Below are 16,884 nucleotides of genomic sequence, written 5' to 3'. Positions count from 1 at the left end.
GTGATTCCTAATTGGTTCTTTTGAATCTCATGTCTTCCCTGATTGGATGTTCAAATCTAATGTGATTCCTGATTGGTTCTTTTGAATCTCATGTCTTCCCTGATTGGATGTTTAAATCTAAATGTGATTCCTGATTGGTTCTTTTGAATCTCATGTCTTCCCTGATTGGATGTTCAAATCTAATGTGATTCATAATTGGTTCTTTTGAATCTTATGTCTTCCCTGATTGGATGTTCAAATCTAATGCGATTGCTGATTGGATGATCTGAATGTATAATACTTACCCACCAACAACACCAGTTATCAGTCCCTCTGTTTGTCCTTTGAATGTTTCTGCAATGTTCTGTGCGGAGTATATACCTACTGGTGAATTATACTGCAAATGTACAACCTTGGCAGAACCTGGGAATGGCTGGGCTGAAGTATTATGAGAGCTGCCAATGCCAGGAGAATCCTGAAATCAAATTAAACAAGCCATGCATGGCACAGTCCCCGTTAGTTATCAAATTTAAGATATATAGTTATGTTTATAGTAATATAGCTGGAATATAACCATGTCAGGAATATGATTTTTTTTAACATTAAAATGATTGACATTTGTATCTGATCGTCAAACAAGTACTTGTCCATATTGAGAGATATTGTTCTGGAACAGCATTAAAAATCAGCCATTTTGAATACATGTATATATAACATGATGTATAACGAATATATAAAATTTAATTATAATAAGTCAAAGCATTCAAGAGATATGTCTCTAGAAGCCCAATCATTAAAACAAAATAGCCACCAGGCAGCCATTTTGAATTCAATCTGAAAAATAAAATGACGAGCATCAGGAACCCGTAATGTCTAATGTATTTACCTATTTGAAAGAAATCCACCCACAAATGCGTGATATTTGATGATTTTTTAGCACAAAATGACCACCATTCGGCCATTTTGAATAGGATAGTCAAACCAATATATCTGTTTATCTATGACATGATGTATAATGAATATTTCAAATTTGAAAATATTATCAGTCAAAACAAGTCGGAGATATGGGTCTAGAAGCCCATTCATTAAAACAAAATGGCTGCCAGACAGCCATTTTGAATCCGATCTGAAAAATAAATGATGTGCATTAGGAACCTGTAATGTCTAAGATATGTACCAAGTTTGAATGAAATCCATCCATAAATGCTAGAAATGCTTGATATTTGATGATTGTTTAGCACAAAAAAGGCCACCATTTGGTCATTTTGAATAGGATCATCAAACCAATATATCTGTTTATCTATGACATGATGTATAATGAATATTTAAAATTTGAACATAATCAGTGAAAGCAAGTCAGAGATATGGCACGAGAACCACATTCATTAATACAAAATGGCCACCAGTCGGCCATTTTGAATCTTATCTGAAAAACAAAATTATTTGCATCAAGGTCCCATAATGTCTAATGTATATACCAGCTTAGAAATGGTTGATTTTTAGGATTTTTGGCACAAAAATGGCTGCCATTCGACCATCTTGAATCAGATCGTAAAACAAAATGATGTGCATCAAGGTCCAAAAATGTTGAATGGATATATCAAGTTTGAACAAAATCCATCTGTAACCAGCCGAGAAATTCGGCCATCTTGAATCAGATCGTGAAACAAATTGACGTGCATATGTGTAATATCATGTATGATGTATGTGTGAAGTTTGATTGTGATTGGTCCAGGCATTTCTAAGATACAGGTCCGGACGCACGCACAGACGCACACACGGAGGTCAAAACATAAGTCCCCGTTTTCGGACTGCGTCCGAACAGGGACTAAAAACATGCACTCACATCATACTTATCTGCCTTCAGAGATACTTGATATGGTGGTGTATTATGGTGTCCTGCAGCCGCAGCACTCATAGGGGTCACTTTAGGCTGCCATATCTTTGCTTCACCTCTGAAAGATTAACAAAACATAAACTATGAGTGGCTGGCCTTGGGGAAATAAATGGGTTTTACAATGACTTACACTGCCAGTGGAGGAAACATTTTGCAACAAGGTTGAATGTTCAATGAAATACCAAATACATAAACACAAGTCATTGAAAATGACACAGTCCCCGTTAAATTTTTAAAAGTTCTCTTTGTGCTCGTCATATTAAAGTGGAGGGGTTGTCGCGAGCATGTCCTTGAAACTTGAGTGCCAAGTGGCATATACAACAGATTGTGTTCCTTGTAGTAGTAATATGGCCAAAAATAAAAACAGCCGTTATTCGGCCATCTTTGATCTGATTATGAAACACACTGATATGTGCCAAATATGAATGAAAATGGTACATAAATTGTGGAATTATAGCAGTAAGGCCAAAAAGTCAGATGGCTGTCAATCGGCCATCCTTGACCAGATTTTGAAACAAATTGTCATGGACATGCATCCTAACATGTATAAAGTACATGTATGTGCCAAATTTGAATGAAAACTGACAGAGCACGTCCAAGATACCGCATAAAAAAACAAAAAAACACGATGCCTGCCAGTCGACCATCTTTGATCCAATTGCGAAATAAATCGTCATGGACATGTATCCTAACATGTATAATCTATGTACCAAGTTTGAATGACAACTGACAAAGCATGTCCAAAATACAACATTTTCAAAAAACAAGATGGCTGCCAGTCGGCCATTTTGAATCAAATCACCTAAACCACTGCATGTGCATATGTCCCACACAAGGTAATAGGCACATGCAAAGAATGAACGGAATCAGTCCACAGGATTCTGAAATATGACTCTGGACAGAGTGACGGACGGACACACGGATGGACTCAGGAACTCACGGATGGTCGGGGACATGTACCCTAACATGTATGATCTATGTACTAAATTTGAATGAAAACTGACAAAGCATGTCCAAAATACAACATTTTCAAAAAACAAGATGGCTGCCAGTTGGCCATCTTTGATCCAATTGTGAAATAAATCGTCATGGACATGTATCCTAACATAGTATAATCTATGTACCAAGTTTGAATGAAAACTGACAAAGCATGTCCAAAATACAACATTATCAAAAAACAAGATGGCTGCCAGTCGGCCATTTTGAATCGAATCGCTAAACCACTGCATGTGCATATGTCCCACATAAAGTACTAGGCACATTCAAAGAATGAACGGAATCGGTCCAAGGGATTCTGAGATATGACTCCGGACGGACGCACGGACGGAGACCGAATTATAAGTTCCCGTTTTCGGACTCCGTCCGAACGGGGACTAAAAATAAGTACATCCAAATTTACAATTTTTAGCAGAAAATGATAAAATAAATGAAGATCCTAACACCAAAGTATAATTTGGTGAGGGTGTCATGGAAAATTGGAATAATCAAGTCTGTGACCATGTTACGAATAAATTTTCTTACACGGCAAGACAGAAAAAGTATGCATACGCAAAAACATTACGGTAATAATGATAAAAAAACAATACTTGAAGTGATCAATTAATACATAATTTATTCATGCACAATAAAAGAGGGGTAACAAAATTGGGCATAGCTGAAGTTGTCAAGGAAATATATAAATATCAAAATTAAGACTTGAAACTGGATATTTGCATAGCCTGGTTACCATTGACTTATTCCATGGATCAGGACCCCCCCCCCCTCCCCTCCTATAGCAGTCTACATATGCTCTTAAGATTTTACCCACAAGGTCAGTGGGTGACAGTGATGTTGATTGGTTGTTAAATATAGCAAATCTGAATATGCTAATTTTCCAAAAAGTGGATGACAGTTGTGTGTTTTTATCCACATGATGAATCTACTGATACTTGTCACATCACTTGTCACTTAGTTGATTTGATGCATCTGTGCAAGACATTGAAATAACCTATCAACAAACAAGCTGCATTATGATTGGCTTGAATTTTAGGTGTATAAAGGGAATTGTGACCAATCATGTACAATCTTGTAAGACACTTAACTACAAAAATAGGACCACCTTCATTCATCATGGCTTTACGAGGTTAATGAGTGAAATCCAAGCAGCAATTCCAGACTGATGCAGAAAGCGGGTCTAACAGTGTCTTACTAGTTACCTGCGTCCTACTTGCCATTTGCAAGGGACGTCGGGAACCAGCGAATGCCCTTATGTTGATTACAGCGCCACCATACAGCCATTTTAAAAAATCTTTTATTTTTTTAGATAACTTAACATGAATGTTTTTTTTTAGTTTCAATATTTGTCATACAGTAGTATTGTAGGTATTCTAAAATGGCACTACTAGGCCTATTTTCACAGCGTGACAAAACATGGAATAAACACACAGTGAAACGACATACAAACGTCATACAAACAGAACTGTTTTCAATCAAAATTCCTGACGAATCACATCAAATTCCATAGATGACCAAGACTTCTGCATTCCTATGTAGCAAAAAAAAAAACACATTCACAATAACAAGTCATACATTTATATTGGGTACTATATTATTTCACAATCAACAATCAATATTTTCATTTTCCAAACAGTTAAACAATACATATTTGTAATTATGTGATAAATATAATTATTGCTGAGATTGATACAAAACAATGACAACGACAAATATTTATAGAAATATGGGTAGAAATACATAATTTCAAGTAAATTTATTGCCTACCCACATTTTTTATGAAATGCCAGGAAATGAACACATATAGCAGACATGTCAAAGGAATGATTCATCAATCCCATCTGGTTTTATTCATCAACCACAATATTTTCATTGATTCATTCAATCCAAATTTAATACAGGGAGTAACCCTGTAAAAGTTCATCTGTTGGGTTCAAATTCCTTCCTTTCGGCTGATTCATGAATTCTAAGTTCTAAACCCGGGAATGTAAGTATGATAAAATCAAATCTACAATCAGACAATCATTAGATATTTTATTATACATGTAACAGTAAAATTAAATGGGAGTGTCTACTGAAACTTTTGTACCAACATCTCAGGATGTACACATAAATAGTCAATTCTACATTCTAATTCAATTTATTAATTCAATACTAGTATTGTATTCTACTCTATTCTATCTGTTCTACTCTATTCTATCTGTTCTATTCTATTCCATATGTTGTATTCTATTCCATCTGTTCTATTCTATTCCATCTGTTCTATTCTATTCCATCTGTTCTATTCTATTCTATTCTATTCTATTCTATTCTATTCTATTCTATTCTATTCTATTCTAGTCTATTCTATTCTATTCTATTCTGTGCTATTCTATTCTATTCTATTCTATTCTATTCTGTGCTATTCTATTCTAGTCTAGTCTAGTCTAGTCTAGTCTAGTCTAGTCTATTCTATTCTATTCTATTCTATTCTATTCTATTCTATTCTATTCTGTGCTATTCTATTCTATTCTATTCTATTCTATTCTATTCTATTCTATTCTATTCTACAATGTGCCTTGGATCAGGCACAAACTTGACCAGCTCCAATACTAGACTGGAATTCACCTCACTTCACCTCTCCCATTACCACATAAAAACACTACAACATGCAAAGCTCTGCAGTTTAATATCCTGTCAAATTCCTAGAGATTACTATTAAAGCATTCCTACATCCAAAGCTGTTTATAGAATCCCACCTAGACTTTTAGTCTTGGTCTATTTACATTGCATATCACAAGGGTATGAGTCTGTAGATGCCACTAAATTAAAACCAGAAACTGTTGACACACAATTGATTTTTTCAATATGTTGTATCCAACTGACTTCTTACATACAACCTGGGGGTAATTTTAAAAAAGATGGGTACAGTTGACACATATGACAACAGAACTTTTTGAAGTTTTACTGAATTATTATTTGATGAAAAACAAAAAAAATTGTAGTTTTTAATTATGGAAGTCTGTATTTTGACCAATTGTTAATTTAAAATGGCTGCCAGAGGATGGTTCGAAGCGGGTGAGTCGTCACCTGCGCATGTGTCAGATGGTCATAGTAGGTTGTTGCTTACAAACCAGCATCTACTCATGAGCCTTTGCATTTTTAGCGTGTGTTGTTATCATTGATTGAGACTTAATTCCAGCATGTGCACAGGAGGGGAAATCATAAAGCGATTGTTTCCATGGAAATAAATTTAGATATCCCGTCAGTGGGTATTTGCCGCTTGCCCTTTAATTATTTGCCCCTTTTTAGTAATTTGATAAAACCCTTCTTCAGCAAAATTTAAAGAATGCAACCGGTTTTGAAATCTTGCCAATTGTTTTCATTCATTTTTAACTGAAAATACATGTTGAATTGCTCTACACCATCAATACTAATATAAATTGTATATACACGAACACATTCTTTGAAATATTATAATTCCTTTTTTCTCACTAATGATTCATTTTTTTTCATTTATTATATGCAATTATTCAATGTGTCCTTCAAAATCAAATTGGAAATTTAATTTTATTCAATACATGCCGTTTGACATACTTATTTACAACCACAACGATAATGCTAGTTCTGTATTGCATAGATTAACAAAAATTAAAAATTTCCCCCAAAATGCAGCTAAAGCCCATTTAAAAAGGTACTACCAAATAATGCAGTAATACATTTATATCATCTACAAAGACCATTTGAAAACTAAAGAGGGTCATTGAGAGTGGTCAGCATTTTTTTTTTCAGTTACCCAATCAGTATCCTTTTTCAGTTTTTTGGAACAAAATATACTTAGTTTCATAATCCATAAATAATCAGTCTGAGAATAATTTCCTCAAACCTTCCCAGACAACTACAAATAGTCTACCCATAAGACAACACTATGTATAACTCGTACGTTCTATGTATAGAGAATTCTGGAAATTTAATACAAATATCTGTTTTCTAAAACTAGGTAGTATTTAACTCCTACAAAATGAGAACAATTCCAAACCCTAGCAACCACTGTTGTTAGGGTAACAAGGAATGTTACTGACATACAGTAAGCAGCATAGACATGATTAGTCAAACTCCCAAAGATATCTGCCTTTGTAAAACATTAAACATTGCAATTAAAAATGGACGGTCATCTCCGTTTATAGAGGTTTTATTGTATTTTTCAGCTAAAAAATAGTAAATAGAATATATGCTTTATTATTGTCAGAGAAAACATTTTTTTTTTCACAAAAGCTGCAATACCAGTATGAGATCAAATTTTGCAAAATTTGAAATGACCGTTATGTGACACAGAATTGCAATCATAGTTATAAGTTTCTTAAGAGGATTACTGTAGTCTGCTTTTTATTTACATTACTTTGTCCGTATGGGATAATTACACCAATTCAAATGACACAGAATTATTTTGTCTGACTCAGATTAAAAACATGGACAAATAAAGCAATATAATTGCTGCCCTGACCCTTAACCTTTTTCCCAGCAGTTTTTTTTATCACAAATTTACAAATTTGGAACGAAAATAGCAAAATTTTTGAGTGTAAACTAAAAATTTACTCATATTTTTTTTTTTTGGTTCCAAAATTAGGATTCATTTCTATAAATATTGAAGAATATAAGAAAAAAGCGCAGAATAATTTGGCAGAGAAAGTCTGGTGGTGGAAAGGTTAAGTATTTATTGAAATATGTGGGAATTGTTTTTTTCTCCATGGAGGATAAAATCAATTTGTTTTTTTTTACCGTGCAAGTTTAATTAGTTAGAAATGAATTCTTTCTGTGTTGACATAGAGTACATGCTATGATAACAGTGAGAATTCCATGGTGATGGCAACTCTTTGCTAGTTGCTATAAATAGATACAGTCTATGCCCATATATGGCAACAAGACCAATCAGTTACTATTACTAGAATAGCAGCCAGTCAGACTCAGGGGTTTTCCAATGCCATCTCCCAATGGGTTGTCTAATAAAACTTTGTTGCAAATAATACCATGGTTTTGAAATAGGATGTAGAATTCTTCTTAGCAATAATACTTAAACAATGAGACTCGCACGTTCTAAGTTTGAGGTACTAAACCCCAAACTTTATCACGTCATAAAACCTAACTGGAAAAGACACTAGGGACACACTAGTATCAAATCAAAACTGAGGATGTTAAGAACTTTTAATTTACTGTTAAATACTTTATTTTAGCTGGAATTAATTTTCGCTGAAAAGGCTTTTCTGGGTGTTTTGTATGGAATTTATTTTCACTGATATTTGATGAGTTGAATGTGAAATATAGGAAAAAGTTATATTCACTAGATTTTATTTTCACTGAATCTGAAACATTAATTTCAAGCAAAAATATAGTATTTTACAGTAACAATGAATGAAACTGACACAGCAAAAAGAAATGATAAAACCAAGCAAAAAACAAGTTTTTTCTTCTCTAAAATCCAAGTTTTATTTTTCTTTATTTTAAAATTGTCTTGAAAAGCATGCTTTATTTTTCAAGAAAATAGCATTTTCTTTTTTTCAAACATTTTGAAAAAAAATAAAAATTACAGTTACATGCACATGGTGACTAGAAACCTGAATATTTTGTTCTGGGTTTAATGATTTACATGTACCGTATTTATTCCATTAGTAGTGTATGTGTTTGCATAAATTACAAATGTTTATTGTCCAAAATAGTGTTAATTTATATGGAATTTCATTTGAGTTGCACTTTAAATAGAGCAAACTTTTATTTTCTTGAGTAAGCAAGTTAAATATTTAGTTTTCAAAATAATGAAAAAGTTGCTTAGTAAATGAAATTTTATTGCACAAATTTGTGATGCCACAGAGCAAGCTGGTGAGGTCACCGAGCATGGGCGCTTGCAATGAAGCTCAGAATACCAACTGACTACATATTTTACATTTGTACAAGATATTGTATCTATTCCCAATGTAATACCCAGTATATATTGTTTGGATTTATCTTTGCCTTTGGGATCATCAGTAAACACAGACATATTTTCCATCACAACATCATCAAAACATACATTTACAAAAAAAATAAATATCATCTGTACCTAAAAAAAACAATGATTTATTACATATTGTGAAAAAAATATTTACTATTTGGATTTAATTTAACTATTTTTGTTTTCAAAAAATCCATTTATGAAAGTTGAAAAGAGAGAAATTAAACTGGCGAAAGATAATACATTTTTACGTCATCATTTAGCATCTTAAAACCACCCCAGAGGTTCATGCTTGGGACAGAGCAGAGGTCACATGCACATACCGATATATTGGACAAGAAAAGATCCAAAAATGTTGAAAATGCGAGAAAGCAAAATTAGAGATGTTAGTCAGGATACATCCAGCTGTGTGCGGGTTAAATAACGAAGATAAGAATACATGTAGTTTCAAGTGATTTTGAGAAGCATTAATTTTAATTACACAAGCTATTTGACTAATTGAATATGTGAAATACAGTATGATGTTTGTAGTTCAGAGAGATTTTCATAGTAAGTTTAGAACGTGTCCATAATTCAGGGAATTATCTTTGATTAAGCGGTTTGTACTAAAGATTAATGGGTCTCCAAGAGCCTGTAACACCTTTGAATTTTACAGCCTAATGTTCAATTTATTGAGTTTCTTAACAAAAATTAACATGAATAAACCTAGAAATTTTTAACATTTTTGAATTTATTCAATAGCTCTCAAAAAAAGTTAGGGTTCAGCTGTTTTGATTTAAGAGCCCCTACATAGTGAAAATTTACCTAGTTTTAGGCAAAACTGAAAACAAACGAGAGAGTTACAGTACAAGACTTGTTCTTTCACCTCAAATAATCTTTAATTTTCTCTAGTCATCGCATCCACTGTCTCCCTAACCAAGGTATTTGGAGCACTGGACGTGATGACGAATGTGAATGGAACAGTATTTGAAGGACAAAAACAAGTCTCACTGCTCTTTCGTTCTCATCCTGCTCAGCCTTTTGCGTTTAAAGTTTATCAGCACAATTTGTAAACAATCACTTAGATATCGCTTAGTGTATGAAAGATGCAGATTGAATAATTTGATTTTGAATTACCGGAACTCTCTTTTATAATTTTACGTGGGAATATCGTGTTGATATATTTCATCAAAATTGACCATCATCAAATGTGTATAGCACATCAAGGAAATACTCCTAAAAATGTTTTGTGCTTGTTGAATCCCATGTGATGTTTACGACGCTATGACCTTTGTTTGTCGATTTCACGCATAACACTGGATCTCGCAGCGAAACAGTCTATTAAGTGTAAAATTGCGTGAAATTGCTGGAAACAGAAATTGGTCATGGGTTAGGATGAAAGTTTCATTTTTTTTTTGTGTTTCTGAGGTTTCCATGACTACCTTCGAAGATTTCCTTTTGCAGAAATTCAACTCTATGGTAAAACTATAACATCAACAAGTATTGTTCACTGCCACCCAGGCTAGTCAGCATATTAAATTATTTTATGGTGATATTCAAACATTACTGACATCCTTGTATTTTAAAGAGTTATTTGATCTTTAACCTTTGCATGCAACGACTTGTAATAATGTCTCTGTGCATATCATTCATGAATCTCAACTTCAGCTGTGACCAGTGTGCCCTCTAACAAACTATAATCCCTTTATGATAAAGTCAAATGACTGACATGTGTATCAAGATGAGTCAACATATCTAAGATAATTTACAAGTTGAGATGAATTTTGTATGTCACTTGATATTTTGTTCATCGACTGTGGTCGGCCATCATGTAATGCCAGGGACCAGAGTTAATTTGTAAGGGCGCCCTCAACGTAATAAATCTGGCCATCATCTATTGGTATACAACACCTAAACCAACAGTCACAGCAAAATGTTCTAAATATAGAATGTTGTATCCTAGCAAACAGAAAAACAACCAAAAACCACATAAAATATTGTATCTTCAGTTGTTCTGTTACATGTATCTGCCTAGCTGTTTCATTACTACCATTTTCTGATGGCCTTGAATACAATATACTTGGGTCCCAGTCCTCAAGTCATGTGTGCATGTGTCTAGGTGTTTATTGGCTACCCATAATGCCCTGTGAACCAATAACTTAAATGTGTCACACTGAGTGGATCCTGTAATGTGTCTGTCCAGCCATTTTGTTTTTACCCATAATGCCCTGTATAAAGTCATTTGGTTCCCACTCTCTGTGTCCTGTGTGTATCTATTTGGCTGTTTCATGGCTACTCTTACTGGTCTGTATACAAGTCACTTGGGTCCCACTGCTTGGATCCTGTATATCTCTGTCTGGCAACTGTTTCATGCCTACCCATAGTGTCCTGTATGCAAGTCACTTGGGTCCCACTGCTTGGATCCTGTATATCTCTGTCTAGCAACTGTTTCATGGCTACCCATAGTGTCCTGTATGCAAGTCACTTGGGTCCCACTGCTTGGATCCTGTATATCTCTGTCTAGCAACTGTTTCATGGCTACCCATAGTGTCCTGTATGCAAGTCACTTGGGTCCCACTGCTTGGATCCTGTATATCTCTGTCTAGCAACTGTTTCATGCCTACCCATAGTGTCCTGTATGCAAGTTACTTGGGTCCCACTGCTTGGATCCTGTATATCTCTGTCTAGCAACTGTTTCATGGCTACCCATAGTGTCCTGTATGCAAGTCACTTGGGTCCCACTGCTTGGATCCTGTATATCTCTGTCTAGCAACTGTTTCATGCCTACCCATAGTGTCCTGTATGCAAGTTACTTGGGTCCCACTGCTTGGATCCTGTATATCTCTGTCTAGCAACTGTTTCATGGCTACCCATAGTGTCCTGTATGCAAGTCACTTGGGTCCCACTGCTTGGATCCTGTATATCTCTGTCTAGCAACTGTTTCATGCCTACCCATAGTGTCCTGTATGCAAGTCACTTGGGTCCCACTGCTTGGATCCTGTATATCTCTGTCTAGCAACTGTTTCATGCCTACCCATAGTGTCCTGTATGCAAGTCACTTGGGTCCCACTGCTTGGATCCTGTATATCTCTGTCTAGCAACTGTTTCATGGCTACCCATACTGGTCTGTATACAAGTCACTTGGGTCCCACTGCTTGGATCCTGTATATCTCTGTCTAGCAACTGTTTCATGCCTACCCATAGTGTCCTGTATGCAAGTCACTTGGGTCCCACTGCTTGGATCCTGTATATCTCTGTCTAGCAACTGTTTCATGCCTACCCATAGTGTCCTGTATGCAAGTTACCCAAATCCTGTGTGTATCAGTCTAGCTGTTTCATGCCTACCCACAGTCCTGTATATAAGTAACAGAATTGCATCTGTGTTGGATTTTTTGGGGGTACCGGCGTCTATGTTCTAATAACAGCAATTATTGCTAATATAATTTACCCTGTTTAATATGGGTCTCATAGCACTCGGAAGATTGTTTTGACGAATTTTTTTAGATATTTTACTGTTTTTGGCTGCTAACTGCAGGAATTGTAGAAATAGGTAAGTGTATCGGATTCCTACTCTTCCATTTATTCTAATTTACAGTGGAAAAAAAAAACATGCATCTATCTCGTCTACTAAAAAGTTTGAACTACAATTCTAGTAGTTTTCATTTTGGAAGGGTAATAAATGAGAAATTATCATTGATAGTCAATTTATACCCACAAAATCGCCAGGATGTGTGACCTTTTGAAGGTCATGTACGAGTTTATTTTCAATTTGTACATGTATGAACATAGCAAATATTCAAAATAACTTGTATCACTAATTGAGTATTAAATTATAGTTTGACCAATGATTTATTAATCTACATTCTTCTACATGTAGTTATCAATTTCAAAACCAACAGTCAAGCAAAATATATACCTATATATAAACCCTGGATAGTCATAATGCATACATTATGAAAGGTATACAAATACACCATTGTGCTATTACTAGCATATCAAACAGGCCACCTTCATGACCTCTAAAGGTCACACATCCTGGTACTTACCGGTGATATAACAGCACCACAAACTTACACTGGGGCATTTTAATGAAAATTGTTGTTCCTAACAGATATATTTTACTGAACCAGATGAAACACTAGATAAGTTTATGAAATTATGCTGATATATCAATAAATACACTTTTTTATGTTTAAATAACGCCACAAAGGAATAAATAAAATTGACAGGGTATGTAACAAGTGTGACTCTAATGAAGTAGGCGATGAAAAACATTACTCTTTTCATTGTGAACATAACAGTTTTTCAGAACACAGGAAAAAATTCCTCTATGCACTAGTTATATACTCACCTGATTATCAAATCTTGCCAAATTTAAAATTGTTTATTAATGTTTTCTCAAGTGTAGACAAATATGTTTGTAATATTTTAGCTAATTTTGTTTTTCAGATTTTAAAATTATTTTAGATGAGTTGTGTTACTTTATGTTTCTTATAAGTTGGACTTTACTCATGCATTATTTTTGTTTATGTTCGAAATAAAATATCCTATCCTATCTTATAATTCAACATGAATACTTGAAATGCATTGAAAGATTTGTATTTCAAATTTTGTCAAAAAGATACTGCAACTTTTGTATTCAAACACACTGTTGGGCCTCACAGACCAGATACTATACTAAGTGAATAAAAAACTTTTCAATTGACATAACCTTTGTACACCCACTCAGCAGCCAAAACATAAAACACACATGAACATTAATTACCCTGTATGGATTGGATTGATCTGGTCATGTCATGTCATATCAAATGACCATTATTGACTTTATTGTAACTAATCTTGCATAAAAAAAGATTATAAGTTACTACAAATATTCCTAATTATAATAGTTGTGTCCAAAGTACAAGATCTTGGCACATGCTAAATATTGTTATTTCTTCTCATCTGTAGAGGAATCACCACAGTTGCGTTTAAATTCATCGGACCCATTTTGGAACCCACTCGGCTTTTGCAAATATCATTCTCTTTCGTTGATCTACAACTTGTCCTACTCTGCACATGTGTCTCATGCCATTTACTAACATAGTATTTATGTTCAATCATTGTGCCCAACAATAACAAAAAAAAATTCACTGCTTTGATTATAGTATTCAGCGTGTTCGAGTTGAACTATCAAAATGCCATTTGTCCTTACTTCTGCATTAGACCATATTTTTTTTCTTTTCCTTTGTGCTTTCGTTCATCTACGTCATCGTCTTTGAGGGTAGGATTTCAGTATGTTCCAAGCGTTTACCCTCATTCACGAATCTTAGCACGTGCACAGTTGGATCTCAGCTCCCTCTCTTGAGACCAAGATCATGGTATTTTTAACAGATCTAACTAGTTTAGGACCGTTCACACACACACATTCCAGTACGTGCGTACACAGTTTCGAAGCGCAGCACAGGCTGAGATTTCCAACGTGAATGCAACTAATATACATAGACATTACAAACAAAAAACGCACGCTCACCTTGTCAATGTTAGCGACAAATCTCCCACGCAATTCTTTATTTTATTCTGTGCATCTAAATGGGTCATATGCATGGCATCTTCACCATCAATACGTAGAACAACATCATTGGGTAATATATTAGCAACTGCGCCTTTTCCACCTGGTGTGATCTGAAAAACACAAAATTTAATGGAAGTATTAAGAGGTGAGCAATTTGAAATGGGGATTACCGGTACTTTGTGTTACTACATGTATACAAGTTTTTTTTTCTTAAGCACTGCACATGATCCTACTTGGCTCAGCCCTAAAAGTCTGCAGCACTAACTCTAATGTGACTTCAGAATAAAAGCATTGTGTATCTGTATAAAGAAATTAAGATAATTGTTGTCTCAGATTGAAGCTTAGCCAACACCCCTGTAGATGCAATGGTTCACCCCTAAAATCAAAGCCATACTTCTGGCAAAGGGAAAGTTCAAGCATATATACAAGGTAGAATTTGATAGGTTAAATAAACCTGTCAACAAGCAAGCTGCTCTCTGATTGGTCTGACTGTCAGGTGTTAGGGTTAGGTAGCCAATCAGGAACAATCTTGTAGAATTGCATTTACTCTATTTATAAAAAATTATTACTGACATATATTTGCACTATTCACTTGATATTTTGAGCATAATCACTGTGTTTCTAATTTGTCAAGAAAACAATGAGTTCTACTGTTATTTTACATACTGTTCACATGGACTTAATTAGCAGATTCTATATACCAGTGGAAATAGTGAAATAAAAATCCAGTGAATAATTAATGCATTTACAGTACTAGTAGCACATTACTGCTATAATCGACATCTTTTTAAACATTATATTCATACATTAGGTGTCAAAAAAGTCACATACAGCAAGTAAAAGTCCTATGTCAATGTTTAATTCCCACAATGCATTACCTCAATTCTAGGGATCCATACCTTCCCTTGTCAATCTCAAATTCCCACAATGCATTGTCTCAATTCTAGGGAATCATACCATTCCCTGTCAATCTCTCACAAAGTCCCACAATGCATTGCCCCAATTCTAGGAGTCTATACCTTCCCCTGTCAATGTTAATGTCAAAGTCCCACAATGCATTGCCCAATTCCTGAGAGTCATACCTTCCCCTGTCAATGCAAAGCCCCACAATGCATTGCCCAATTCCTGAGAGTCATACCTTCCCCTGTCAATGCAAAGCCCCACAATGCATTGCCCAATTCCTGAGAGTTATACCTTTCCCTGTCAATGTCAAAGTCCCACAATGCATTGTCCCAATTCCTGAGAGTCATACCTTCCCCTGTCAATGTCAAAGTCCCACAATGCATTGTCCCAATTCCTGAGAGTCATACTTTCCCCTGTCAATGCAAAGCCCGCAATGCAATGGCTAAATTCCAGGAATTTGTACCTTCCTCTGTCAATGTCAAATTCCCACAATACATTGTCCCAATTCCAGAATTCATACCATCTGCTGTCAATGTCAAAGTCCCACAATGCATTGCCCCAATTACAGGAATTCATACCATCCCCTGTAAATGTCAAAGTCCCACAATGCACTGTCAAAGTCACAAACTGTACATGTATAACCCATCAAGATGACTGCGCAGCATTATGCAAATTTTTTTTGAAAAAAAATTATTCAACTTCTTTATACTTAAAACTTTGAATAAAAATACAAACTCTGACAAAAATATTTACATTATACATAAATTTGTTTGGTCTATGATAACCACTGTGAAACTTGATGAAAGCACAAAACCGAGAAATGAGATGCAGCCAAAACAATATCGGCAGTGAAGGGGAATTCTTGAATAGATGGTATTTCTTACATTTTAGTAATATGATGAACACCCAAGGCAAGAAAGGAAAGAAGATAATACAACTCCCTAGGTAAGTTATAAACAAGTATAGGCCCTTTCTGCAATACTTGACTTAAAGGGAGAGAGTTCTATGGGTTTTTTTTAAGAAAGAAGACTACATTGTACATTGTAGGGATTATCAAAACATGCCAGTCATGTTTTATAATGCATTGTCAAAGCATGTAAGTAGATTGAATAACAATGAAAAATGTTATATGTTGCAGAGTTGATTGAAGTATCAATGATAAGCACGACTAGTGTATAAAAGGTGTTAATCTTTTATTTATCTGCGATGAACACTGCATCAAAAAAAAAAAAAAAAACATTTTCAGAACGGATTTATACAGGGAATGTGACATATACAGTGTACCCTGAGGAATAACGAGGAAATGACAAGAGGCAACCTTGTTGACACCTTTGTATTCGAGGCAGTATTACATGCCATCCAATACACAAAATTACATTGTATCGAGTATGATGAATAGTTATCTTCATTTTACTATGTACACTTCCTTCTTAAATATTTAATTGTGTAGCATTTTATCACAAAAGAGCGGTAGTCATGGCTACACTCATAAACAAGATAAGGATTCCCATATTAACAAAGATGGCGACTTTGAGTGTTTGTGCAGATCAACATGTACGAAAGGAGACACTAGATTATTTCTTGAGTGATTGGAACACCTCAACGGAGTTAAAG

The 16,884-nt window shown here is 34.8% G+C and overlaps 1 protein-coding gene across 7 annotated transcripts in view; it reads right to left on the bottom strand.

Annotated features, from left to right (window-relative positions):
- Positions 1-16,884, bottom strand: part of LOC102801147 (PDZ and LIM domain protein 5-like) — a 78,787-nt gene that overhangs the window by 46,567 nt on the left and 15,336 nt on the right. For all 7 annotated transcript variants that reach the window (XM_085493847.1, XM_085493848.1, XM_085493849.1 and 4 more), the window contains exons 2-4: positions 14,326-14,477; positions 1,826-1,934; positions 285-454 (exon numbers count right to left, since the gene is read on the bottom strand). In XM_085493847.1, coding sequence (XP_085349973.1) covers positions 285-454; positions 1,826-1,934; positions 14,326-14,477 — 431 coding nt within the window. The remainder of the gene's footprint in view (positions 1-284; positions 455-1,825; positions 1,935-14,325; positions 14,478-16,884) is intronic.

Source organism: Saccoglossus kowalevskii, chromosome 19 (genome assembly GCF_978046115.1).
Source record: "Saccoglossus kowalevskii chromosome 19, keSacKowa6.1, whole genome shotgun sequence".
Taxonomy (NCBI): domain Eukaryota; kingdom Metazoa; phylum Hemichordata; class Enteropneusta; family Harrimaniidae; genus Saccoglossus; species Saccoglossus kowalevskii.
This window is presented reverse-complemented; position numbering and strand designations above follow the sequence as displayed.